Source organism: Vulpes vulpes, chromosome 9 (assembly GCF_048418805.1).
Source record: "Vulpes vulpes isolate BD-2025 chromosome 9, VulVul3, whole genome shotgun sequence".
NCBI classification, from domain to species: Eukaryota; Metazoa; Chordata; class Mammalia; order Carnivora; family Canidae; genus Vulpes; species Vulpes vulpes.
Genome location: NC_132788.1, coordinates 100,800,834 through 100,826,493, shown reverse-complemented (window position 1 = coordinate 100,826,493; position 25,660 = coordinate 100,800,834). Strand labels below are relative to the sequence as shown.

Sequence of the window (25,660 nt, the reverse complement as noted above, 5' to 3'; positions counted from 1 at the left end):
GCAAAGGAAGCAATCAATAAAACAAAAATACAACATGCTGAATGGAAGAAGATATTTGCAAATGACCTATCTGATATGAGGTTAATGTCTAAAATACATAAAGAACTCCTACAGCTCAATACCAAAAAAATGATAAATTGAACTTAAAAATGGGCAGAAGATCTGAATACATATTTCTCTAAAGAAGATATACAAATGGTGAACAGGCACACCAAGATTCTCAACATCACTCATCATCAGGGAAATGCAAATCAAAGCCACAGTAAGATGTCATCTGTCAGAATATATACCAGATATATCTGTCAGAATGGCTTAAACAAAAAAATGCAAGAAACAATGAGTGTTGGTGAGGATATCTGAGAAAAGTTGCACACTGTTGGTAAGAATGCAAACTGGCATAGCCACTGTGGAAAATATTATAGAGGCTCCTTAAAAATGTAAAAATAGAACTATCATAAAATCCAATAACTCTACTACTGTTTCCAAAGAAAACAAAAGCACTAATTTCAGAAGGTATATATACCCTAATGTTTATTACAGCATTATTTACAACAGCCAAGACATGGAAGCAGCCTAAGTGTCTATCAATAGATGAATGGATAAGGAAAATGTTGTATACACACACACACACACACACACACACACATACACACACACACACAGGAATATTTCTCAGCCATCAAAAAGGACAAGATTGTGCCATTTGAGACAACATGGATGGACCTAGAATATATTGTGCTAAGTAAGTCAGACTAAGAAAGACAAAAACCATATGATTTCACTCATAAATGAAATATGTATATACATATATATATAAAGGAATATATATATGTATATATATATATGAATGAGTAAAAAGCAGAATCAGATCTACAAATACAAAGAACATATTGATGGCTTCTAGAGAGGAGAAGCGTAGGGGGATGGGCTGAGTGAGTGAAGGGGAGAGGGTACAGGCTTCCACATATGGAATGAATAAGGCATGAAAATAAAAGGCACAGCATATACAGTCAATGATATTTAATAGTGATGTATTAGGACACATTTTAAAGCAATTTTCTCCTTGGGTCTTCCTTTTCTTCTCTAGTTTCCTTCAGGTTATATCTTGGGTTCCCTTTTTCACTTTATAAACAATCATTTTCACTTGGTGTGACAACAACCTGGTATTTTCTCAGTAATCTTTAGTAATGGTTTATATTTCTTAAGAAAATAAGGCAATTCTCATGTAGTTAATATCTATCCTCAGAATGATGGGATGTGGGCCTATTTTGGAAGTGTCCTGAAAACCTATTTACAGAGATGTTTTCTCAGGTCACATGAATAAAATCAACTCAAAGATTTGCCCCTCCCCCTTTTTTCCTGATCTGATTCACTTTCCTTTCAGTCACATCAACTTTATTAAATTTCTCTGCTTGTCCACTATATCAATTCTTTGAATTTCAGAACTGTCTCTTACCTAACTTTGAAACTGCAGTGCCTAGTACTGTTCTCAGGCTGGAGTTTTTGTGCATATTTGTTGAGTGAAAAGTACATGGGCAGGTGGTAAATATAGTCAGTACCAAAAAACAAAATGTAAAGCTTTTGAACTAGAAAATAAATTTGGTGTTTTGTTTGCTTGTTTGTTTTTAGTAGGTTCCATCTCCAGGAGTGTACCTTAGCTCTGCTGCTCCCCAGAGCTCCCATTCAAGTGAAGATGCCTTGGTGATGTATGCAGTGGTCATGCCTATGCTGAACCCCTTCATTTATAGCCTGAAAACAGAGACATAAAGGAGGCTCTAAATGTATTTCTCAGGGGAAAGCCATAAAAGAGCCATTTTCCAAGAAGTACTTGTAATTGCAGGCTTAATGCCTAAGAATCAGAAGTTGTGATTTTTTAAAAAAGATTTTATTTATTTACTTATTCTTGAGAGACACAGAGAGAGAGGCAGAGACACAGGCAGAGGGAGAAGCAGGCTCCATGCAGGGAGCCTGATGTTGGACTTGATCCCAGGACTCTGGGCTCGTGACCTGAGCTGAAGGCAGAAGCTCAACCACTGAGCCACCCAGGCATCCCAGAAGTTGTGATTTTTAATTGGATCATGAAATAAGAACTTAATCCCTCTATTTATATCCTAGAGTTTCAATTTTTCTAAAGTTCAACTGTTTTATTGAATTTAAATAAATCCCATTGGATTGAGCCCCTGTTGGGCTCTCTGCTCAGCAAGGAGTATGTTTCTTCCTTTATCTCTGTCCCTCCCCCTGCTCCTGCTCTCTCTCAATCTCTCTCTCATATAAATATATAAAATCTTAAAAAAATAAGTCCCTTTGTTGAATTTTCTGCTCCTTATGATAGCCAACAACCTTTCCTTTTGTTTTCTTGATTTCCAAAGTTTTGGAAATTTCTTAGTTTCAACCTTGAATCAGAAAAATTTGATTTCCATTTGCTTCAGGTAGTGATGGTCTGTACTCATTTTATGAAATAAAGTACTTTGGCAATTGAGGCCATTTTAATAACTTTATTGTAGAGGAAATTCTGAGATTACAGTTTTTTACTCTGTGTCTGCCATTCCTTTCCTCATTACTACCATAAATGCTCTTCCTGGTAATACAGACTTTAACCAACTAACCTGTTTTGTAGCTAGTCATGGTGCTTTATGATCGCCATTAGGATCCTGTTTCCTTATCAGCTTAACATCCACAGTATCCCTGTCACAGAATAGTAAGGCAAGAACTGTTTATGAAAACAACTTCCAAGTGTAATCTACAGAAAGACAAATTTGCATAAACCAGGTGACTTAATATAGGCTCAGTATCAGAGAAGACATGAAATATGATGAAAAATATGATGTAAAATTTTCAATAACACCACATTTCATTGTGGAAAATGTGTTTTTGATGATGTGCTTCTACTCATTGGAGTGTGGGATATTTGCTGCCCATGTTTAAAGGGTTCCATTAATTGGAGTGAAGAAGTTAGTGGCAGATTTTAAATTATTTAATTGGATGATTTTGCTGTTTCTATTTGAAAATTTCCAATGCTGCTTATAAGTTTTACTCCTTCCAGTGCCCTAAGATTAATATCTCCCCTTTAAAAATGTTCTCATAAATAATATACTGTGAGTGAGTGAATAATAAGGACAAACATTATATGGTCTCATTCATTTGGGTAATATAAAAAATAGTGAAAGGGATTAAAGGGGAAAGGAGAAAAATGAGTGGGAAATATCAGAAAGGGAGACAGAACATGAGAGACTCCTAACTCTGGGAAATGAACTAGGGAGGGTGGGGGTGACTGGGTGATGGGCACTGAGGGGGGCACTTGATAGGATGAGCACTGGGTGTTATTCTATATGTTGGCAAATTGAACACCAATAAAAAATAAATTTATAAAAAATAAATTTTTATAAAAAAGTGTATTCAGTCATTAATTTCTTTATCTTTTTTACGCTCTAAACTCTCTTCAATCCTATGATCAAAGGATGACTCAGACAACAGCTGGAATTCCTGCCCAGTAATACTCTGGGATTGGAAACTCGTGACTGAGGGTCCCACAAGTTATTCCTGCAAAAATACACAGGCCTTTCCAACCTCTAACCAGTTACTTGGAAGGGAATCTCAATGATAGTCACTTTTTAGTACAGTTATATGAAATAAATGTGAATAGCCAGGCCATTATGAATACTGCTTTCAAATATCAGAACAAATGCCAAAAATAAGAAGCAGTGTATTATTCTTAATACTCTCAGTTCTGTTTACATTGTTTATTGTATCAGTAAGCTCTTGCTACATAACAAGCTATGCCAAAGTTAAAACATATAAGATTAAGCTTCTTTTATTTTTTTTTAAATTTTTATTGATTTATGATAGTCACACACACAGAGAGAGAGAGAGAGAGAGAGGCAGAGACACAGGCAGAGGGAGAAGCAGGCTCCATGCACCAGGAGCCCGACGTGGGATTCGATCCCAGGTCTCCAGGATCATGCTCTGGGCCAAAGGCAGGTGCCAAATGGCTGCGCCACCCAGGGATCCCTAAGATTAAGCTTCTTTTAAAATCACATGGGGATTTATGTTGGAGAAGTGTTCTGGTCTCTGCTGGTGTCCTTATGAGGCTGTGGTCAGCTGTGGGTCAGCTGGAAGTGTTCTGCTAATCTGGGCTGTGTTCACACATTTGTAGCCTTGGTGGTAGGCTGGTCTGGGTTGGATGGGGTCTGCTCCACATGTTTTCTCCTCCTACAGCAGGCTAGCCTGGACTTGTATACATGGCAGAGGCAGGGGTACAAGAAAGCAGCAGAAACACACCAAGGCTCCTTTAGGAGCAATTAATTTTCAGCATACCATATAAGCAAAAGCAAATAAAACACTAATTTCAGTCCAGATTCAAAGGTGGAGAAATAGACTCCATCTCTCAATGGGAGGAGCACCACAGTCATATTGCAAAGTACATGGATACGGAGATAAGTGGTGAACTGGGGCAATGTCTGCAAAAGGTTCTACCACAAGTGTAATTTTCAATTCAATAAAGTTTTATTTGTGAAGAACATAAACCTACAAAACATATAGTACAGTACAATATAGTGAATCAACAATTCTATGCATGACTATTGCTCATTATGGTGAGTACTCTTATTTATTTATTTATTTATTTATTTATTTATTTATTTATTTATTTATTTTGGTGAGTACTCTCTTAATGATTGATTCCTGTGTGATCTTCTATCTAGTTTATATCATCTGTAAATAAAGACAATTTTACTTCCCCTTTTCTGATTTGGATGTCTTTTATTTTTTGTATCTTGCCTGATTGCTATAGCTAGGTCCTACCATATTATGTTAAATAGGAGTGGTGAAAGTGGACACCCTTGTATTGTTCCAGATATCAGAGGAAAAGTTTTCTAACCTCTCACCATTGAGTATGATGTTATTGTGAGTTTGTCATATATAGTCTTTTATGTTGAGATATGTTCCTCCTATACCCAGTTTTTTGAAGGTTCTTTTTAAAGCATGAAAAGATGTATTTTGTCAAAAGCTTTTTCTGCATGTGTTGAGATGATCATATGCTTGTTATATTTCATTCTATTAATGTGGTGTGTCACATTTATTGATTTGCTTATGTTGAATCATCCTTGCATTCCAGGTATAAATCCTGCCTGATCATGGCCTATAATCCCTTCAATGTACTGTTTCATTCAGTTTGCTACTATTTTCTGAAAAATATTGTGTCTATGTTCATCAGTGATATTGGTCTATAGTTTTCTTTTTTTTTTGTAGTGACCTTTTATGGTATCAGGGTAATGCTGACTTTGTAAAATCAGGTTGAGAATGTACCCTCCTCTCTAAGTTTCTGGAAGAGTTTGAGAAGGATCTCATTAATTTTTCATTAAATGAGTAGCAGAATTTACCAGTGAAGATCTCTGATCATGGGCTTTTCTTCACTGGGAGATTTTTGATTACTGATTTAATAGCCTTGCTCATTGTTAGTTTATTCATATTTCCTAGTTCTTCCTGATTTAGTCCTGGTATTTGTACATTTCTAAGGTTTTATCTATTTCTTCTAGGTTTTCCAGTTTGTTGGAGTAAAATTGTTCATAGTGGCATCCTATGATTCTTTGTATTTCTATGGTATTGGTTGTCAGACATCATCCTTGGCTGCTGATTTTATTTATATTCATCTTCTCCCCCACTCTTTTATTTTACTCTACCTAAAGTCTTGTCAATTTTGCTTAGTTTTTCAAAAACTTGGCTCCTAGCTTTGTTAATCTTTTCTTATGATTTTATGTCTATATATCATTTATGTATGCTTTGCCATTTGTTATTTCTTTTTCTCTGCTGCTTTGGACTTAATGTGTTCTTTTTTTTCTAGGTCTTTGGATCATAAAGTGAAGTTACTTACTTGGAGTTTTTTATTTTTCTTGATGTAGGCATTTATTGCTATAATCTTTCTTAGAGCTGCTTATACAACATCACATAAATTTTGATAGGCTGTGTTTCCATTTTCATTTGATTCAAGATTTTTAAATTTCCTTTTTGGTATTTTCTTTCACACATTGGCCATTTATGGCTGATAGAGTTTAATTTCCACATATTTGTGAATATCTCAGATATCTGTACTTTTACATTCATTGCAGGATTATTCACAATACACAAGACATAGAAACAGCCCAGAATCCATCAACAGATGATTTAATAATGATGGCATGTCTATACAGTGGAATCCAGCAATAAAAAGGAAGTCATCCTGTGCCTTGCTAAAGCACAGATGGACCCCAAGGGTGTTATGCTGAGTAAAATCGATAGACAGAGAAAGACAAATACTGTATGATCTCACTTATATGTGAAATATAAAAATATGAACTCATAGAAACAGAGAATAGGTTTATCTTTGCCAGTGGCTGGTATATGGGGAAATGAAAAGATGCTGGTGAAAGCCTACACATAATATACAACATAGTCATTATGGTTAACTCTATTTTGTTGTACACTAGCATGTTGCACTTGTTAATGTAATATGTAATAATGTTCTTACGACAAAAAGAAAAGATAACTATGTGTAGTGATGGATGTATTCACTAATGCTGTCTTGGTGATCATTTCACAATGTATATGTATATGAAATCACCAGGTTGTATGCTTAAATTCTCACAATTTTATATGCCAATTATATTACAATAAAACTGGAAAAATGAAGAAAAATATTCCTATGTATCTGTCTTCTACTTGCATTTCAAATGTCACACCCTTTCAGGGGAATCCTCTCCATAAAAAATAAAATAAAACATACAGTACCAGGATGAAAATCTTTATGAATATGTCAATGGGAAGTTCAATCAATAGGAAAACATTATCTACATAAGGATACCTCTGGAGGAAAGCCTGACCATTTGGAATAGAATTTTCATAAATTCCCAGTAGACACATAATTCAGTCTCATTGTCTTCTCTGAGATTATTCCATTGCTGAAAGCGAAAGTGAAAATGAAACCTTTCAAAATGAAACTTACATCAGTGGTAGACTGTTTGCAGAGATGGCACCAGAACCCTGTCTTTCTCTATAGCCATGTCTTTGGCAATGTGGGCAGCACCTTCCATCAGGTGGTGGAAACTCTTCATGCACCTTTGATCTGGGCTGGATCAGGGATTTTTTTATTTGCTGTGGCCAGTAGGATATGATGAGAATGACATTAGACCTTAGAGGTGTGGTGAATTTCTGCTACTCTGTCTTGGATCTCTGCCTCCAAAAAGTGAGTAAAGCCAGCTAGGCTCCCAGAGAAAGTGAGGACAAGTGGAGCAGAGCCTCTCTGTCCAAGCCAAAGTCACCCTGGGTCAGGCTCAGCTAGCTATCCCAGCCCTAATTATATTAGAATGCCCTGGCGATATCAGTAGAGCACTACCTTCCCCTCCACCAGCTAATGCACAGCTGAACCAAGACTCTTGAGGAGAGCAACAGAGATTAGAACAACCCATTACCATATAATTCCACTTGATTCTAAAGACACTATACCAAGCCATTTGCTTTTAGGATGGTTTTTTATGCAGCAAAATTCGTGATAATTCTGTTATTCAAGTTTGTTTTTTGATAGCTGTTAAAAAGTGACTTCTAGGGCACCTGCGTGGCTTAGGTGAGCATCTGACTCTTGGTTTCAGTTCCAGTCGTGATTTTCATGTTGTAGGGTTGAGTCCCTTGTTGTGCTCCATGCTCATTGGGGAGTCTGCCTGAGATTCTCTCCCTCTGCCCTTCTATCTTGCTCTTGTTCTCTCTCTCTTAAAGAAATAAATAAATCTTAAACAAACAAAAAAGGCTCTAATAAGGATCATGTTCAGGTATCAAGAACAGTTAAGAAGGACATGCATTTTTGTGGTTAAAAAAAGTGGTGATCCAGAATCACATAGCTAAGCAGGAGGAATTCAAGGTCTCTGTTTCCTGCAGAGACATTTTGATTTTCATCCAATAAGATTCACTTTCGGCTTTGGCCTCCAAGACTGGAAGAGTGTAAATTTGTTTCTTTTAAACCCAGTGTGGTAAGAACGTCCAGTTTATCACATGTAACAGTGCCCCAATACATTAATTAGAATTTAAAATTCCAGTGGTGCATGATTCAGGGTCAAGTCTGGAGCATGGTTAGCTGAGTCACACCTAACAGGATGGGAAGCTCCTCCCAAGTGTGAAAAACAAAGGTTCACATGTGGACATTAAAATAGTGGGATTAAATTAAGACAATTCACGTTTGATAAAATCATTTTTTCTCTTAAACTAGAATATTAGCCTACATATATAAAATGAGTAAAAAGACATAAATTGGCTGAGACAGAAGAGCAGTACAGCTATACACCTCATGGATGAGCCTTAGAAACACTATGTAGAGATTTACACCTAAGGACTCATGAGAAGCCCTGAAGAAATCAGAAAAACTCCCTACACTATGATCCCTTTTGATAATAAAGAAAATATACTAAACCATTTTATTTTAGGATGTTTTGTAGGCAGCAATAGCTAACTGATATAATTAAATTAGGCAGAACTCACGGCATGTGTAGTAATCTGATTCTTTTTTATTCTAGGCATTTGTCCTGATACTTGAAAGTAGCGCTCATGATTACTCTGTTCTTCAAGTTTATCTCATATAGCTGTGTTAAAAAAAATGACTCCATTAAGGCCCCTTTGGGGTAACATGGACAGGTTGGAAGGACATGCATGTGTGCACAATACTTGTGACTCTGAGTCATATTCTACATAGGAAGTTAGGCATCCTGGTGAGTCATCCTGTGGTTATGAGGATGCTGTATAATGGATTATACTGATATTGTTCATTTGCTGCCCCTTCAGAGGTTATGGCAAAATTTCAAATAATGGGAGATATTTCATTTAAAGAAATAGAAGGAGTCTCTCATGTTCTGTCACCCTGTCTGATTTTTGCCACTAATTTTCTCTCCTTTCCCCTATAATTTCTTTCACTATTTTTTATATTCCCCATGCGAGTGAAACCATGTAATGATTGTCCTCCGATTGACTTACTTCACTTAGCATAATAGTCCCATCCACGTTGAAGCAAATGGTGGATATTTGTCATTTCTAATGGCTGAGCAAAACATGAGAGACTCCTAACTCTGGGAAACGAACAAGGGGTAGTGGAAGGGGAGGCAGGCAGGGGGTTGGGGTGACTGAGTGATGGGCACTGAGTGGGGCACTTGACGGAATGAGCACTGGGTGTTATTCTATATGTTGGCAAATTGAACTCCAATAAAAAATATACAAATAAAAAAGAAACGGAAGGAATAATTTTTGTATATAGCACTGTAAATTGTCAACCAGAAACTAGAAACAATTTAATAAAACTCCCAGCATGCCACCAGTCTTTCATCTTAATGAATACACCTTAAAAATGGACCCTGATCTTCCATAATTCAATGAATTGTTGAAGACCTGGGAAAGAAATAGTTTGCATAACAATAAATGTATGACTTAAAGTTTTGCTTCATCATCCTTAAAGTCAAGTTTGAGTCTAAGATATATGACGTCAGTCTGTTTTTTTCATATTTGTCTGTCTGTCACTCAAAGACATGGATTTCATTATAATTTTATTTGCCATTGACTATGATAAGCATGGTGTACACAAGCTGTGTAATAGCAGCATCCCAAAAGTATAGAAAAAAACCCACTGATTACCAATAACAGCCAGTATGTCAAAGCCTGCAATCTCAGAAAAGGCAGTTAAGGTAGTGATCTACAAAGGAATGATTTGCACAAAATGAAACACAAGTGGTCTCATATTTTTCTTTGTTATAAATGTATATAAATAGTTGTGGTGACTGACAGTACATATCCCATAGGAGTTGGATTTAGTTAAATAAAAGAAAAAAAATACCCACTATAATATATTTCATTTGAGAAGAGAGGATTTTTGACACATCTATGTATGTATGTATGTATGTATGTATGTATTTATTTATTTATTTACTTACTTATTTATTTATTTATTTATTTTTAGGGAGTTCAATTTGCCAACATATAGCATAACACCCAGTGCTCATCCTGCCAAGTACCCTCCTCAGTGCCCATCACCCAGTCACCCCAACACTCCACCCACCTCACCTTCTACTACCCCTTGTTCATTTCCCAGAGTTAGGTGTCTCTCATATTTTGTCACCCTCTGTGATATTTCCCATGCATTTTCTCTCCTTTCTCTTTATTCCCTTTCACTAATCTTTATATTCCCCAAATGAATGAGATCATATAATGTTTGACCTTTCCTGATTGATTTCTTTCACTCACCATAATATCCCCCAGGGCCCTCCAAATCGAAGCAAATGGTGGGTATTTGTCACTTCTAATGGCTGAGTAATATTCCATTGTATACATAGACCACATCTTCTTTATCCATTCATCTTTCGATGGACACCGAGGCTCCTTCCACAGTTTAGCTATTGTGGACATTGCTGCTAGAAACATTGGGGTGCAGGTGTCCCGGTGTTTCACTGCATTTGTATCTTTGGGGTAAATCCCCAGCAGGGCAATTGCTGGGTCATGGGGCAGATCTATTCTTAACTCTTTGAGGAACCTCCACACAGTTTTCCAGAGTGGCGGCACCCATTCACATTCCCACCAACAGTACAAGAGGGTTGCCCTTTCTCCACATCCTCTCCAACATTTGTGGTTTCCTGTCTTGTTCATTTTCACCATTCTCACTGGTGTGAGGTGGTATCTCATTGTAGTTTTGATTTGTATTTCCCTGATGGCAAGTGATGCAGAGCATTTTCTCATGTGCTTGTTGGCCATGCCCATGTCTTCCTCTGTGAGATATCTGTTCATGTCTTTTGCCCATTTCATGACTGGATTCTTTGTTTCTTAGCCGTTGAGTTTAATAAGTCTTTACAGATCTAGGATCCTAGCCCTTTATCTGATAGGTCATTTGCAAATATCTAATCCTATTCTGTAGGTTGTCTTTTAGTTTTGCTGATGGTATCTTTTGCTGTGCAGATGCATTTTATCTTGATGAAGTCCCAATAATGTGTATTCAGTTGAGTTTGGACATAAAGTTCAGTAGATGTCTGTGAAATCCATCTGGTCCAGTGTATCATTTAGAGCTCTCGTTTCTTTGGAGATGTGTTTAGAAGACCTATTGAGTGTAGAAAGCGCTAGATTGAAGTCACCAAGTATAAGTGTATTATTATCTAAGTATGCCTTAAATTTGGTTATTAATTGATATATTTGGCAGCTCCCACATTCGGGACATATATATTGAGGATTGTTAAGTCTTCTTCTTGGATAGATCCTTTAAGTATGATATGGTGTCCCTCTTCATCTCTCACTACAGTCTTTGGGGTAAATTTTATTTTATCTGATATAAGGATGGCTACCCCGGCTTTCTTTTGAGGACCATTTGAATGGTAAATGGTTCTCCAACCTTTTATTTTCAGACTGTAGGTGTCCTTCTGTCTAAAATGACTCTTGTAGACAGCACATAGATGGGTCCTGCTTTTCTATCCATTCTGAAACCCTGTGCCTTTTGGTGGGATCATTAAGCCCGTTCACATTCAGAGTTACTATTGACAGATATGAGTTTAGTGTCATCGTGATATCTATTCTGTCCTTGTTTTCGTGGATTGTTCCACTGAACTTCTTCTTAAAGGGGAATTTTAAGAGTCCCCCTTAAAATTTCTTGCAGAGCTGGTTTGGAGGTCACATATTCTTTCAGTTCCTGCCTGTCTTGGAAGCTCTTTATCTCTCCTTCCATTCTGAATGAGAGCCTTGCTGGATATTCTTGGTTGCATGTTTTTCTCATTTAGGACCCTGAATATATCCTGCCAGCCCTTTCTGGCCTGCCAGGTCTCTGTGGAGAGGTCTGCTGTTACCCTAATACTCCTCTCCATAAGAGTCTAGGATTTCTTGTCTCTTGCTGCTTTAAGGATCTTCCCTTTTCTTTGGAATTTGCAAGCTTCACTATTAAATGTTGAGGTGTTGAACGGTTTTTATTGATTTTAGGGGGTGATCTCTTTATTTCCTGGATCTGAATGCCTGTTTCCCTTCCCAGATTAGGAAAGTTTTCAGCTATGATTTGTTCAAATACTTATTCTGGACCTCTGTCCCTTTCGGCGTCCTCGGGAACTCCAATTAAACGTAGGTTTTTCTTCCTCAGGCTGTCGTTTATTTCCCTTAATCTATTCTCATGATCTTTTAATTGTCTCTTTTTTCTTTCGTTTCCCTCTTTGCCATCAACTTGTCTTCTATGTCACTCACTCGTTCTTCCACCTCGTTAACCCTCGTTGTTAGGACTTCTAGTTTGGGTAGCATCTCATTCAATTGATTTTTAATTTCTGCCTGATTAGCTCTAAATTCTACAGCCATGAAGTCTCTTGAGTCCTTTATGCTTTTTTCTAGAGCCACCAGTAGCTGTGTAATAGTGCTTCTGAATTGGCTTTCTGACATGGAATTGTAATCCAGATTTTGTAACTGTGGGAGAGAGGGCTGTTTCTGATTCTTTCTTTTGAGGTGAGGTTTTCCTTCTAATCATTTTGCTCAGTGCAGAGTGGCCAAAAACAAGTTGTATTGGGAAAAGGAGAAAAAGAGAGGAGAGAGAGAAGGAAAGAAAAGAGAAAAAGAAAAAAGGAAGGAAAAAAGAAAACAAAAAGAGAAGAAAAAGAGAAAGAAAAAGAAAGAAAGGGAAAAAAGGTTGGGGGAAGCAATCACAAATCAAAAAGAAAAAAAAATCCCACGGGGGAGTATCTTCCGATTCTGTATACTTTAAGTCCCTTGACTTCCCTTGGAACTTGTCCGTCCAGCTGGTCTTCTGGGGGAGGGGCCTGCTGTGCTGATTCTCAGGTGTTAGCACTTGGGGGAGCTGCTCTGCCCCTGCCTGGTGCAGGGCTCAGGGGGGTTGTTTACCCCGTGAGGCCCCAGGAGGAACAACCCCAGTGGCGGGGGCAGCTCTGGAGCCCTGGAGTCAGCTCCCGCAGTAGCTCCGGGGCTCTCCGTCTGCAGGGCCTGGGGGCTCCGGGCGAGGCCGCTGATCTGCTCAGCTCCGGGCAGGAGCGTCCTTGCTGTCCTGGGCCCTCCCGGCCTCTGCCTGTCCCCGGGGGAGGCCGGATCCTGGGCTGTGTCCCGGCGCCCTGTGCTCCCGGGCCTGCGCTGTTGGATTTGCGCTCCCGCCCCGCAGCCCCCTCCGCGGAGCCGCCGCCCGAGCCCCTCCGAGCTGCTCCGGGTCCCGCCGCGCGCTGTAGCCCTTAGGGAGCTCGGCGCACTCTCCCGGGGCGCAGGTGCCTGTTAGTGTCCCAGGGAGCCCGAGGGCATCCCCGCCCTCCTGGGTCCTGCTCTAACTCCCTGCGAGCCCCTTTCCGCCCGGGAAGGTTGGTGCAGCTCCTGCTCCTCCGGGACGGGGCTCTCCTGTCCTGGGGACACTCGCCCCGGCCTCAGCCCGGCTCCTCGCGGGGCCCCTCCCCCTTGGAGGCCTTTTGTTTCTTTATTTCTTTTTCCCCGTCTTCCTACCTTGAGAGAAGCGTGAACTCTTCTCACTGTAGCATTCCAGCTGGTCTCTCTAAATCTCAGGCCGAATTTGTAGCTTTTCAGGATGATTTGAAGGTTATCTAGGTAATTTGTTGGGGACTGGTGACTTGGGGACCCTACTCTTCCGCCATCTTGCCCTCTACCCCTCTTTCCAGTTTTGGATGGATGCTTGTATTGTGGTGTATTTCCCCCTTAGGACTGCTTTCGCTGTATCCCAAAGATTTTGCACAGTTGTATCTTCATTCTCATTAGTTTCCATGAATCTTTTTAACTGTTACCTAATTTCCTGGTTGACCCTTTCATCTTTCAGCAGATTGGTCCTCAACCTCCACGTGTTTTAAGTCCTTCTAAACTTCTTCTTAGTGATTTAGTTCTAATTTCAAACATTATGGTGTGAAAATATGCAGGGGATGTTCCCAATCTTTTGGTATCAGTCCAGACCTGATTTGTGACCCAGTATGTGGTCTATTCTGGAGAAAGTTCCATATGCACAAGATCTATAAAGAACTTATTAAACTCAACAGCTAAGAAACAAAGAATCCAGTCATGAAATGGGCAAAAGACATGAACAGAAATCTCACAGAGGAAGACATGGACATGGCCAACATGCACATGAGAAAATGCTCTGCATCACTTGCCATCAGGGAAATACAAATCAAAACCACAATGAGATACCACCTCACACCACTGAGAATGGGGAAAATTAACAAGGCAGGAAACCACAAATGCTGGAGAGGATGCAGAGAAAAGGGAACCCTCTTACACTGTCGGTGGGAATGTGAACTGGTGCAGCCACTCTGGAAAACTGTGTGGAGGTTCCTCAAAGAGTTAAAAATAGACCTGCCCTACGACCCAGCAATTGCACTGTTGGGGATTTACCCCAAAGATACAGATGCAATGAAATGCCGGGACACCTGCACCCCGATGTTTCTAGCAGCAATGTCCACAATAGCCAAACTGTGGAAGGAGCCTCGGTGTCCCTCGAAAGATGAATGGATAAAGAAGATGTGGTTTATGTATACAATGGAATATTACTCAGCCATTAGAAATGACAAATACCCACCATTTGCTTCAACGTGGATGGAACTGGAGGGTATTATGCTGAGTGAAGTAAGTCAATTGGAGAAGGACAAACATTACATGTTCTCATTCATTTGTGGAATATAAATAATAGTGAAAGGGAATATAAGGGAAGGGAGAAGAAATGTGTGGGAAATATCAGAAAGGGAGACAGAATATAACGACTCCTAACTCTGGGAAACTAACTAGGGGTGGTGGAAGAGGAGGAGGGTGGGGTGTGGGGGTGAATGGGTGACGGGCACTGAGGGGGGCACTTGACGGGAGGAGCACTGGGTGTTATTCTGTATGTTGGTAAATTGAACACCAATGAAAAATAAATTTATAAATAAATAAATAAATAAATAAATAAATAAATAAATAAATAAATTCCTATCTTAATGCCAGCCCTTGATTTTGGAAGGCCATCATTCTGCCTAACATACCATATATCACAAATTTGCCCAATATATGTGAACTGAAATCTGTTAGTGGAGGTTTTAGGAAAACACATATTTTCCTACTGAAAGAAAAATATATCTTCAAAATGGTGAAATAGGAATTTTCTCATATCTTTTCCCCAAAGAATACCTCTGTTGACAGTAACTCATGGTTGAAAGTACCTTTGTGGAAGTCCAGGGGTGTTACAAATAAACTGAAGCTCAAGGAGGTGCAAAACCCACCCAGTATTGAACACACTGAAGAGAGTAAGAGGAACAATTACACTTACCCACATACCCTCTATCCCAAGGAAGCACACTCAGTGCCATGGGAGATGTCTTGGCCAGAGACTTCTGTGGATAAATGTGAATGCATCAGTGGATGCCTGACTTCCCCATCTGTGCAAATGCTGCCAATGATACCCACTTCATTTTCAACTCACTCAGAAAAATGTCCCAGAGGCAGAGGAATCCCGAACTCACTTCCTGTCCCAAGAGGTCTGTTTTGATGTCATCATGAGCTGAGGAAATGTGGAACTTAGATGATCACAATAGTCCCCGTGGATGGAGTGCCAGCTCATGCTAGGGAATTTTCTGTGAACTCTAAAATATTACTAAGTTCTCAGACAAAATCCTTAGATGGAATTTCTCCAGTTTACAGAAAAGGGAACAAAAACTTACAAGGTTCATGTCCTTCCCTGAGGGAAAAAGAAACACCTGTAAACTTGTTTGACCTTCTAAAGTTAGATATAAGGTGGGTGGGGGATTCTGGGAGAAGAACACACCTGACACTGACACTGGACAACAGTCTTACCACACAAATATGTGTACAGACTGAAAAAGGCACCATCAATGCATGGGAACTAGTTATAGATGCAGACTCCCTGGGCCACCCCAGACATGTCAAAGAGGTAGTAGTGCTTCCCAAGCTATGATAGTAAAAAATTTCTCCAGATATTTTCAAGTGTCCTCTTGAGGCAAAATCTTCCCTGGTTGAGAACCACTGGCTTATTTGTTGCATTCCAATCAAAGCACATCAGTTCATAATGATCTAGTTCATAATTCTGGATTGATCACTGTACTCCTCCAAGTCACACTTCTATAAATGTGGAATGAGGCTCATAATTTTATGATCCTCATAGAATAGCTTTTGCAAAAAATAAATGAGACAATCCATATAAGATTCTGAAGTCAGCCCATGGTGCATTAGAAGGTCTAAATGGATTTCTTATAATATCAAATATTTTTAAAGTGAAGGACTAAATGCCAACTGTTTTCCCCATCTTTTATTTTATTTTTATGATCCTTTTTCTTTAAGGAATCCTTATATGGATTTCCTTATAATAATCCACAGTTTTCTCACTTAGCTCACATTTTGAGATAGAGGAGCAAACTGTGGAAGGAGCCTCGGTGTCCATCGGAAGATGGATGGATAAAGAAGGTGGTTTATGTATATGATGGAATATTACTCAGCCATTAGAAATGACAAATACCCACCATTTGCTTCGACGTGGATGGAACTGGAAGGTATTATGCTGAGTGAAATAAGTCAATCGGAGAAGGACAAACATCATATGGTCTCATTCATTTGGGGAATATAAAAAATAGTGAAAGGGAATAAAGGGGAAAAATGAGCGGGAAATATCAGAAAGGGAGACAGAACATGAGAGACTCCTAACTCTGGGAAACGAACTAGGGGTGAGGGAAGGGGAGGTGGGCGGAGAGTGGGGGCAACTGGGTGACAGGCACTGAGGGGGGCAATTGATGGAATGAGCACTGGGTGTTATTCTATATGTTGGCAAATTGAACACCAACAAAAAATAAATTTACAAAAACAGGAGGAGCATAGTAATTTCTGTGCTCCTCTTGCTTGCTATGCCCCACTCTCCTCAACTGGTAAACAATTTCTATAGAATATTAGCCTCTTCCAATCCATGAGCATGGAATATTTTTCCATCTCTTTGTGTCTTCTTCAATTTCTTTCAGAAGTGTTCTATAGTTTTTAGGGTTTAGATCCTTTTCCTCTTTGGTTAGGTTTATTCCTAGGTATCTTATGCTTTTGGGTGCAATTGTAAATGGGATTGACTCCTTAATTTCTCTTTCTTCAGTCTCATTATTAGTGTATAGAAATACCACTGACTTCTGGGCATTGATTTTGTATCCTGCCACACTGCCAAATTGCTGTATGAGTTCTAGCAATCTTGGGGTGGAGGCTTTTGGGTTTTCTATGTAGAGTATCATGTCATTGGCGAAGAGGGAGACTTTGACTTCTTCTTTGCCAATTTGAATGCCTTTTCTTTTTTTTAATTTTTATTTATTTATGATAGTCACAGAGAGAGAGAGAGAGAGAGAGAGGCAGAGACACAGGCAGAGGGAGAAGCAGGCTCCATGCACCGGGAGCCCGATGTGGGATTCGATCCTGGGTCTCCAGGATCGCGCCCTGGGCCAAAGGCAGGCGCCAAACCGCTGCGCCACCCAGGGATCCCAATTTGAATGCCTTTAATGTCTTTTTGTTGTCTGATTGCTGAGGCTAGGACTTCTAGTATTGAGGTGGGCACTTGACGGGATGAGCACTGGGTGTTATTCTGTATGTTGACAAATTGAACAGCAACAAAAAATAAATTTATTAAATAAAAAAATGGGGATCCCTGGGTGGCGCAGCGGTTTGGCGCCTGCCTTTGGCCCAGGGCGCGATCCTGGAGACCCGGGATCGAATCCCACGACGGGCTCCCGCTGCATGGAGCCTGCTTCTCCCTCTGCCTGTGTCTCTGCCTCTCTCTCTCTGTGACTATCATAAATAAAAAAAAAAATTAATAAAAAAATAAAAAAAGAATGACTCATGTCTTTGGAAATAAATAATTAAAATTAAAAAAAAAGAATATTAGCCACAACCCACTACGTATCATTTTCTATAGTGACTTGTAATTACGATAAATGCCAACTTTTTACCTTTATTAAAACACTAAACTTCTAATTGGTTTGTCAAAAGAATTATGAATTCAAGGACTGTTGTACGTGTGTTTTTATCGCCAAGGAACCCATTTTTGCTTGCAGAAGGAAGAGCAATTTCCTAGAGCTATCAGGAGTTGTGCTCCCACCACAAGCCAATGTTTTACAGACCCAGGGAACATGGTCAAGATAGGTTCCTCAATCTTAGATTTGGGAAAAAAAATTTCACTCAGGGCTGTGGAAAATTTCAATGTTAGAGCTCTAGAAGCCAGGCAAGTTCAGGGAGGAATACTAAACATTGGATGCACCTGAATTCTAGCCTGATCTCTTGGGAACAGAGATTCTACAGGAAAAAATTCCATTCTGTCCAGATAAGTTCCCATGGGGAGATGTGCTCAGGGGTTGGAGTAATAATGGGAAATGTGTGTAATAAGCAGGGATGGGGAATAGATACAGCAAACAGAGGGAGCTGTAAATATCTCCTCTGCTGCAGCCCCTGGGCATGTTCAACCTTGAGCTGGAGGAGACATGGTTTTTGTATTTGTATTTCTAAATTGCTGGGAGATCCATGCTTCACGGATTCCTGCTCCTGTCTGGGAACAGAGCTTCAGTCTCTATCACCAACCATCCGGGAAGGAATTTGGACTTCCACATGGAGACCTTCCTTTCATAGACTGTATCCAGATGAGTCTCAAAGAGCAGCAGGTATTTCAGGAAAGGTTCAGAGCGAATGGAAACTGAAAGCTTTTTTCTGAGGTCAACTGACAGCCTAACCAGCCTCTCCTGGAGCCAAGGGATCATTGTGCTTGTTGGTGTGGTGAACTCATTCATTTATAGTCAGTTTATTTAATACGTTAAAGAAAGAAATGTCTGTTTAACAGCATGAAAATGATTTACTATGCACCCTATGTATGACACACAAAACAAACCCTCATATTTTCTATATGCTTTATATATTCTAGTCTACCCTTTAAATATTTCTATTTAAATTCAATTAATTAATGTTTAGTGTATTATTAGTTTCAGAGGCAGAGTTTAGTGATTCATCAGTTGCATACAACACCCAGTGTTCATTACGTCATGTGCCGTCCTTAACATCCATCGCCCAGTTATGTCATCCACCCACCACCTCCCCTCAGCAACCCTCAGTTTGTTTCCTATAATTAAGAGTCTCCTATGGTTTTCTTCCTCTCTGATTTCATCTTATTTTATTTTCCCCTTCCTTTCACTAGGATCCTCTGTTTTGTTTCTTAAATCCACGTATGAGTGAAATTATATCATAATTGTCTTTTTCTGATTGATTTACTTTCCTTCCATATTACCCTCTAGTCCATCCATGTCATTGCAAATGGTAAGATTTCATTTTTCTTGATGGCTCAGTAATAGTTCACTGTGTGTGTGTGTATATATGCATATATATTACATATATGTATATTACATATATATTACATATTCTTTATCCATTCATCTATTTTTACAAACCACAGTCTGGCCTCACAAACAGTACCAATCTCAGAATCTGGAAAACATTCCTCTTCCACGTTCTCCATTTCTGTGTTAGTAGCTCCCTGCTTCTGTTTTCTCTCTCATCATTGGCAACTTCTGTGATCAAAGATTCTCTCATTCTTCATGCAAGTTGTATTTATTCCTAAAGTTACCAACCAAACTATGTCTTGGGGTAAAGGGCAGGAGTATTTATAACATGCCCCAGGAGACTCATGTTCTACCAGGGAAATATACATAAAATTCAATAAAAACTATATAATGATAACCCCTTGATCTAAATTATTGCAGAAAAACATGTTATTTTTCTATGGGAATATTAAAAAACAAAAAAAAAAATAAAAAGGAGGAAGGAGATGAAAGAGATGAAGGAGATGACTCCTTGTAGTCTGAAAGAGGAGATGGGATTGTGAAGATAGGAGGTGAATGATCCCAAATAGACCAGTGGGCAACTCCAAGCAGAGAGCAGCAGGTGTATGGAGGCTCTGAACCTGGAGACTGGGGCTTCAGGTGAAGATACAACTCAAGTTCAGTGTTTGTGACATCAATGTGGGTGAGGCAGCATGATTAGGGAGCTGGTGGGTGAGTCAGGGGAGGCAAACCAAGTGTTGGAAGCTATGGAACTGGGGTTCAGTCTCCAGCAGGGAGTCCCTGGGAAGGAGTTAAGGTGGGGAGTTGGATAGTAAATTAAGATGCAATATAGAAAGATCTCTCTGGGTGAATATTAATATGGCTAGAGGGCACAAGCCTGTAGTAGGTGGAGAGCTGACGAGGAACTGAATTAAGGCTGTGGAATTGGGGACCCAGGGTGGGGAAGTGATGGGGACTTTGGAGATAAGGAAAAAAATCAGCCACATCTCATCACCAGTGATAATAAGCACTCATTATCAACAGGGGGAACTATGCTAAACTCTGTCTACATATTCAGTAAATCTGTCAACCACCTTAAGAGGATGAACACCTCTAGCCCTCCTATAATTGCAGAAGATGTTAACATTTAGTAGAGGGTGGTTGCCCTCCAGGTGCAAACAGCAAATATGCAGACATCCAAAATTCAAAACCCTGCTTTCTAATTACAAAGTTTGGCATTTTATATCATTTAGTAAAGTTATTTTAGCACATAATCTTTTAAAATCCCACTCTTTTGTTGTACCCTGTATATTTCATTTTGTGAATTGTGGGTGTCTCCTTTTGCTTTTTTTTTTGCCAATTTTAAATACAGTTTTATTTAAGACATTGCATTTTCCACTTAACAATACAGTGCTTATAAAGTTCAATGTTTAATTTCCTTTCCCTGTGCACATTTTCCATATTCAAGTATCAAGAATGCCCAGTATATTTACTATAGCAGCTTGAGTTGAAAACTGCCATGGAATTTGTTACAAATTTGGGTCCTTCAAATGTGTGGAACAATGCTAGACCTGTCATTAGGTTGGCTTAATCAACCTCTTCAATGGTAGGCCCAGAGGAGGCACCACCAGAGGGAGGAGCTCCACCACCAGGAAAGCCTCCAGGCATTCCTCCTCACATGCCTCCTGCACTCTGGTATAGCTTTGTAATGATGGGATTGCAGACTTTCTCCAGCTTTTTCTGCTGATGTTCAAATTCTTCCTTCTCTGCAGTCTGGTTCTTATCGAGCCAGTTGATGATTTCATTGCACTTGTCAAGAATCTTCTGTTTGTCTTCATCATTGATTTTGCTCTGAAGTTTTTCATCTTCAACAGTTGCTTTCATGTTGAACACGTAAGACTCAAGTGAATTCTTGGAAGACACCTTGTCTCTCCGCTTCTCATCTTCCGCTTTGTACTTCTCAGCTTCCTGGACCATGCGCTCAATGTCCTCCTTGCTCAAGCGGCCCTTGTCATTAGTGATGGTAATCTTGTTCTCTTTTCCTGTGCTCTTATCCACCACAGACACATTGAGGATACCACTAGCATCAACGTCAAAAGTGACTTCAATCTGAGGAACACTACGAGGAACAAGAGGTATGTCTGTGAGTTCAAACTTGCCAAGTAGGTTGTTATCCTTGGTCATAGCATGCTCACCTTCATAGACCTGAATAAGCACACCAGGCTGGTTGTCAGAGTAGGTAGTAAAGGTTTGTGTCTGTTTGGTAGGAATGGTAGTATTGCCCTTGATGAGCAAAGTCATGACTCCTCCAGCAGTTTCAATACCAAGAGAAAGTGGGGTGACATCCAATAGCAGCAAATCTTGAACATTTTCAGATTTGTCACCAGAAAGAATGGCTCTCTGGACAACTGCACCATAAGCAACGGCCTCATCAAGGTTGATGCTCTTATTCAGTTCCTTTCCATTTAAGAAATCTTGTAGAAGTTTCTGAATCTTGGGGATACAGGTAGAACTACCCACCAGGACAATGTCATGGATCTGAGACTTGTCCAGCTTGGCATCCCAAAGAGCTTTCTCTACAGGGTACAGGGTGCCACAGAACAGGTCAGCATTTAATTCTTCAAACTGGGCATGAGTAATAGAGGAATAGAAGTCGATTACTTCATACAGAGAATCAATCTCAATACTGGCTGGGGTGTTGGAAGAAAGTGTACGCTTAGCCTGTTCACCTGCAGTATGGAGACGGTGGACTGCCCTCTTGTTTTCGCTGATGTCCTTCTTGTGTCTGCACTTGAATTCTGCAATAAAATGGTTGACCACTCGTTTGTTAAAGTCTTCTCCACCTAAGTGGGAAGTCTCCAGCTGTGGACTTGACCTCAAAGATCCCATCTTCAGTAGTAAGGATCGACACATCAATAGTGCCACCTCCTAAATCAAAGATCAACACGTTCTTTTCAGCTCCAACCTTTTTGTCTAAACCATAAGCAATAGCAGCAGCAGTTGGCTGGTTGATGATTCGAAGTACATGAAGACCAGCAATAGTTCCAGCATCTTTGGTAGCCTGACGCTGAGAGTCATTGAAGTATGCAGGTACCGTGACAACTGCATTGGTAACAGTCTTCCCAAGGTAGGCCTCTGCAATTTCCTTCATCTTCATCAGGACCATAGAGGACACCTCCTCTGGATAGAAACTTTTTGTCTCCCCCTTGTATTCTACTTGGACCTTAGGCCTGCCAGCATCATTCACCACCATGAAGGGCCAATGCTTCATATCAGATTGGATGAAAGCATCATCAAATCTACATCCAATCAGCCGCTTAGCATCGAAAATAGTGTTGGTGGGGTTCATCGCAACTTGATTCTTCGCAGCATCACTGATCAATCGTTCAGTGTCCGTGAAGGCGACATAACCTGGGGTGGTTCGATTTCCCTGCTCATTGGCAACTGTTTCCACTTTCCCATGCTGGAAGACACCCACGCAGGAGTAGGTGGTGTCAAGATCGATCCCGACTGCAGGTCCCTTAGACATAGTTGCTTATGTGGGGGCCGGACTAGGCTCTCGGAGACAACAGCCATCTGCAGATCAGGCGCCACGTGCAATCCCTTTTGCTTGTTATTATTGGGGGGGGGATGTTCAACGGGTCAGATGTCTTGATAACATAACGTCATCCCTACATTTTCTTTTGGATACATTGCTTTTTGCTGCTTTATTATTCTGGGTATCAAGGAATATAACTGGGGTTCGAGTGTTGCCAGAACCAAGGACGTTTGCTCCTCTTCCTCATCTCTAGGAACCACCTGAGCTTATTAGATCTTTCTCCCCATGTTCCTTCCTCAATGTTTTTGGAACTTATTTTTTATGTTTCTTTAAATACTGGACACAAAATGATCACATTAAAATGGAGACCCATGGTGACATGCTCATAGGAGAAGTAACTCCTGGAATTTGGATGCATTTTTATATTTTTAGAGAAAGGATAATCTATGTGGACAGCTGGCCTTGTATCATTGCTTGCCTAATTATTATGATTGGAGGTGAGAATAGCCTGGTGGTGATTTTTAAAACAATAAATGAGTAAATGAAAAACAGACTGGTGAAGGGGAGTGGGAGATATGGTTTCCAGGTAAGAAATGAATGGGAATAAAAGATAGCCTAGGGAATATAGTCAGTGATACTGTTATAGTGTTGGGTGGTGACAGATGGCAGCTCCAAATGTGGTGAGAGCAGTGTAATGTGTAAACTTGCTGAATCACTGTGCTGTGCACCCAAAACTAATGTAACATGGTGTGTCAACCACAATCATCTTTTAGAAATCAATTTTAAAGACTCAAGTCATTTTTCAGAGTTTTTGCATGGTTGTTCTCTGATAGGCAAACATTTCCCCAGGTAACCTTATGTCTCCTGCTGTCTCCTCCTGAAGCCTCTGTGTAAATGTGTGCTGGCCTACCTGAGCAAACAGCAAAAAAAAAAAAAAAAAAAAAAAAAAAAAAAAAAAAAAAAAAAAAAGCACCTCCATGCACTCTTTACTTTTTCCCAGCTTTTTCTTCATAGCATCTGTTACCTTCTGTATTCTATTTGATCTTATATTTGTTTATCCTCTCCATCACTGAACTGATTTGCATTAAAAGTATAAAACACGTGAGTACTTGGGGAAAAGGCCAAGTTTGGGATGCACATTCCTTTTCAGATATCCTATGGGGGATCCTGACAGGAGACAAGTTCCATACAAAACCTATGGATATTGACTTTTTGATGCAAAATAAAAAAGTGGGAAATATCAGAAAGGGAGACAGAACATGAAAGACTCCTAACTCTGGGAAACGAAGTAGGGGTGGTGGAAGGGGAGGTGGGCAGGGGGTGGGGGTGACTGGGTGACGGGCACTGAGGTGGGCACTGACGGGATGAGCACTGGGTGTTATTCTATATGTTGGCAAATTGAACACAAATAAAAAATAAATTTATTAAAAAACTAATAGAATATAAAAATTGTAGAATTTCAATGATATTTGTAATGTTCATTATTGAGAATATTAGTCATATTTTTTCCCCTGGTAGTTACCTCCACCACATGGAACAAGGAAATGATACACAAATTTCAGCATTTCTTCTTCTGGGATTATCAGAGGAACCAGAAATACAGCCCCTCCTATTTGGGCTTTTCCTCTCCATGTACCTCATCACTGTGTTTGGAAACCTGTTCATCATCCTGGCTGTCAGTTCTGACTCTCACCTCCACACCCCCATGTACTTCTTCCTGGCCAACCTGTCCTTTGTAGACATCTGTTTCACCTCCACCACTGTCCCCAAGATGCTTCAAAACATCCAGACTCAGAGCAAAGTCATCACCTATGAAGGTTGCATCACTCAGATATACTTTTTCCTACTCTTGGCTGGATTGGACAACTTTCTCCTGGCTGTGATGGCTTATGACAGGTTTCTGGCCATCTGTCACCCCCTGCACTACACAGTCATCATGAAACCCCAGCTATGTGTATTATTGGTTCTGGTGGCCTGGATGATGAGTGCCTTGAATTCCTTATTACAAAGCCTAATGGTGTTGTGGCTGTCCTTCTGTAGAGAGGTGAAAGTCTCCCACTTTTTCTGTGAAATCAATCAGGTGGTCCAACTTGCTTGTTCTGACAACTTTCTTAATGACAAGGTGATGCATTTTGCAGCTGGATTGTTGGGTGGTTCTTCCTTAGCTGGGATCCTTTACTCTTACTCTAAGATAGTCTCTTCGATACATAGAATCTCATCTGCTCAGGGAAAGTATAAAGCATTTTCCACTTGTGCATCTCACCTCTCTGTTGTCTCCTTATTTTATTGTACAATCCTGGGAGTGTACCTTAGCTCTGCTGCTCCCCAGAGCTCCCACTCAAGTGCAGTGGCCTCGGTGATGTACACAGTGGTCACACCTATGCTAAACCCCTTCATCTATAGCCTGAGGAACAGAGACATAAAGAGGGCTCTGAAAAGAATCATTGGGGCTCCAGTGATATAAGGGCCCATCATCCTGGGGCTGAAGAAGTGCTCATGATTGCAGGGCTCACAGCCTCCGAGCCAGGAATTGCCATTCTTTGATCGGGCTGTAAAAGTAGAACCTTCTCCTTCTATTTATTTCCTGAAATTTCTATGTGCTTGAATTCAATTTCTCCACACATATAAGGAACTCACTTTGTCTGTTTTCCTCTTTGTCTGTATCTTACATGGGACAAATAGGATTTGGAAAGCCAATTTTATTTCAAATGATTTATAGCATGTGATGTAAATTTTCCCTACATTTCCCAAAAGAATAATAATTAGTTGTATAGTTTATATGGAAGAAACTACATTGACCACCAAGCCCTTCACATAACTTTATTGTAGAGGAGAATACAAAACCCCAATT

At 40.0% G+C, this 25,660-nt stretch overlaps 1 protein-coding gene and 1 pseudogene across 1 annotated transcript; one reads left to right on the top strand and one right to left on the bottom strand.

Moving 5' to 3' along the window:
* The first annotated feature begins 19,326 nt into the window (after nucleotides 1-19,326).
* Nucleotides 19,327-25,273, top strand: LOC112908131 (olfactory receptor 7A17-like). The gene is made up of 2 exons (XM_072718855.1): nucleotides 19,327-19,380; nucleotides 24,338-25,273. The coding sequence occupies exons 1-2, from the start codon at nucleotides 19,327-19,329 to the stop codon at nucleotides 25,271-25,273; spliced, it is 990 nt and encodes a 329-aa protein (XP_072574956.1).
* LOC112908076 (heat shock cognate 71 kDa protein pseudogene) lies at nucleotides 20,623-22,807 on the bottom strand (annotated as a pseudogene).
* Nucleotides 25,274-25,660: the final 387 nt, after the last annotated feature.

Excerpts from the sequence above, each read along its gene's own strand:
- LOC112908131 (XM_072718855.1), top strand. The coding sequence starts at position 19,327 with ATGCATATATATTACATATATGTATATTACATATATATTACATATTCT. Across the intron at positions 19,381-24,337 it reads ATATTACATATTCTTTATCC|CACATGGAACAAGGAAATGA; the intron begins ATTCATCTATTT and ends AGTTACCTCCAC.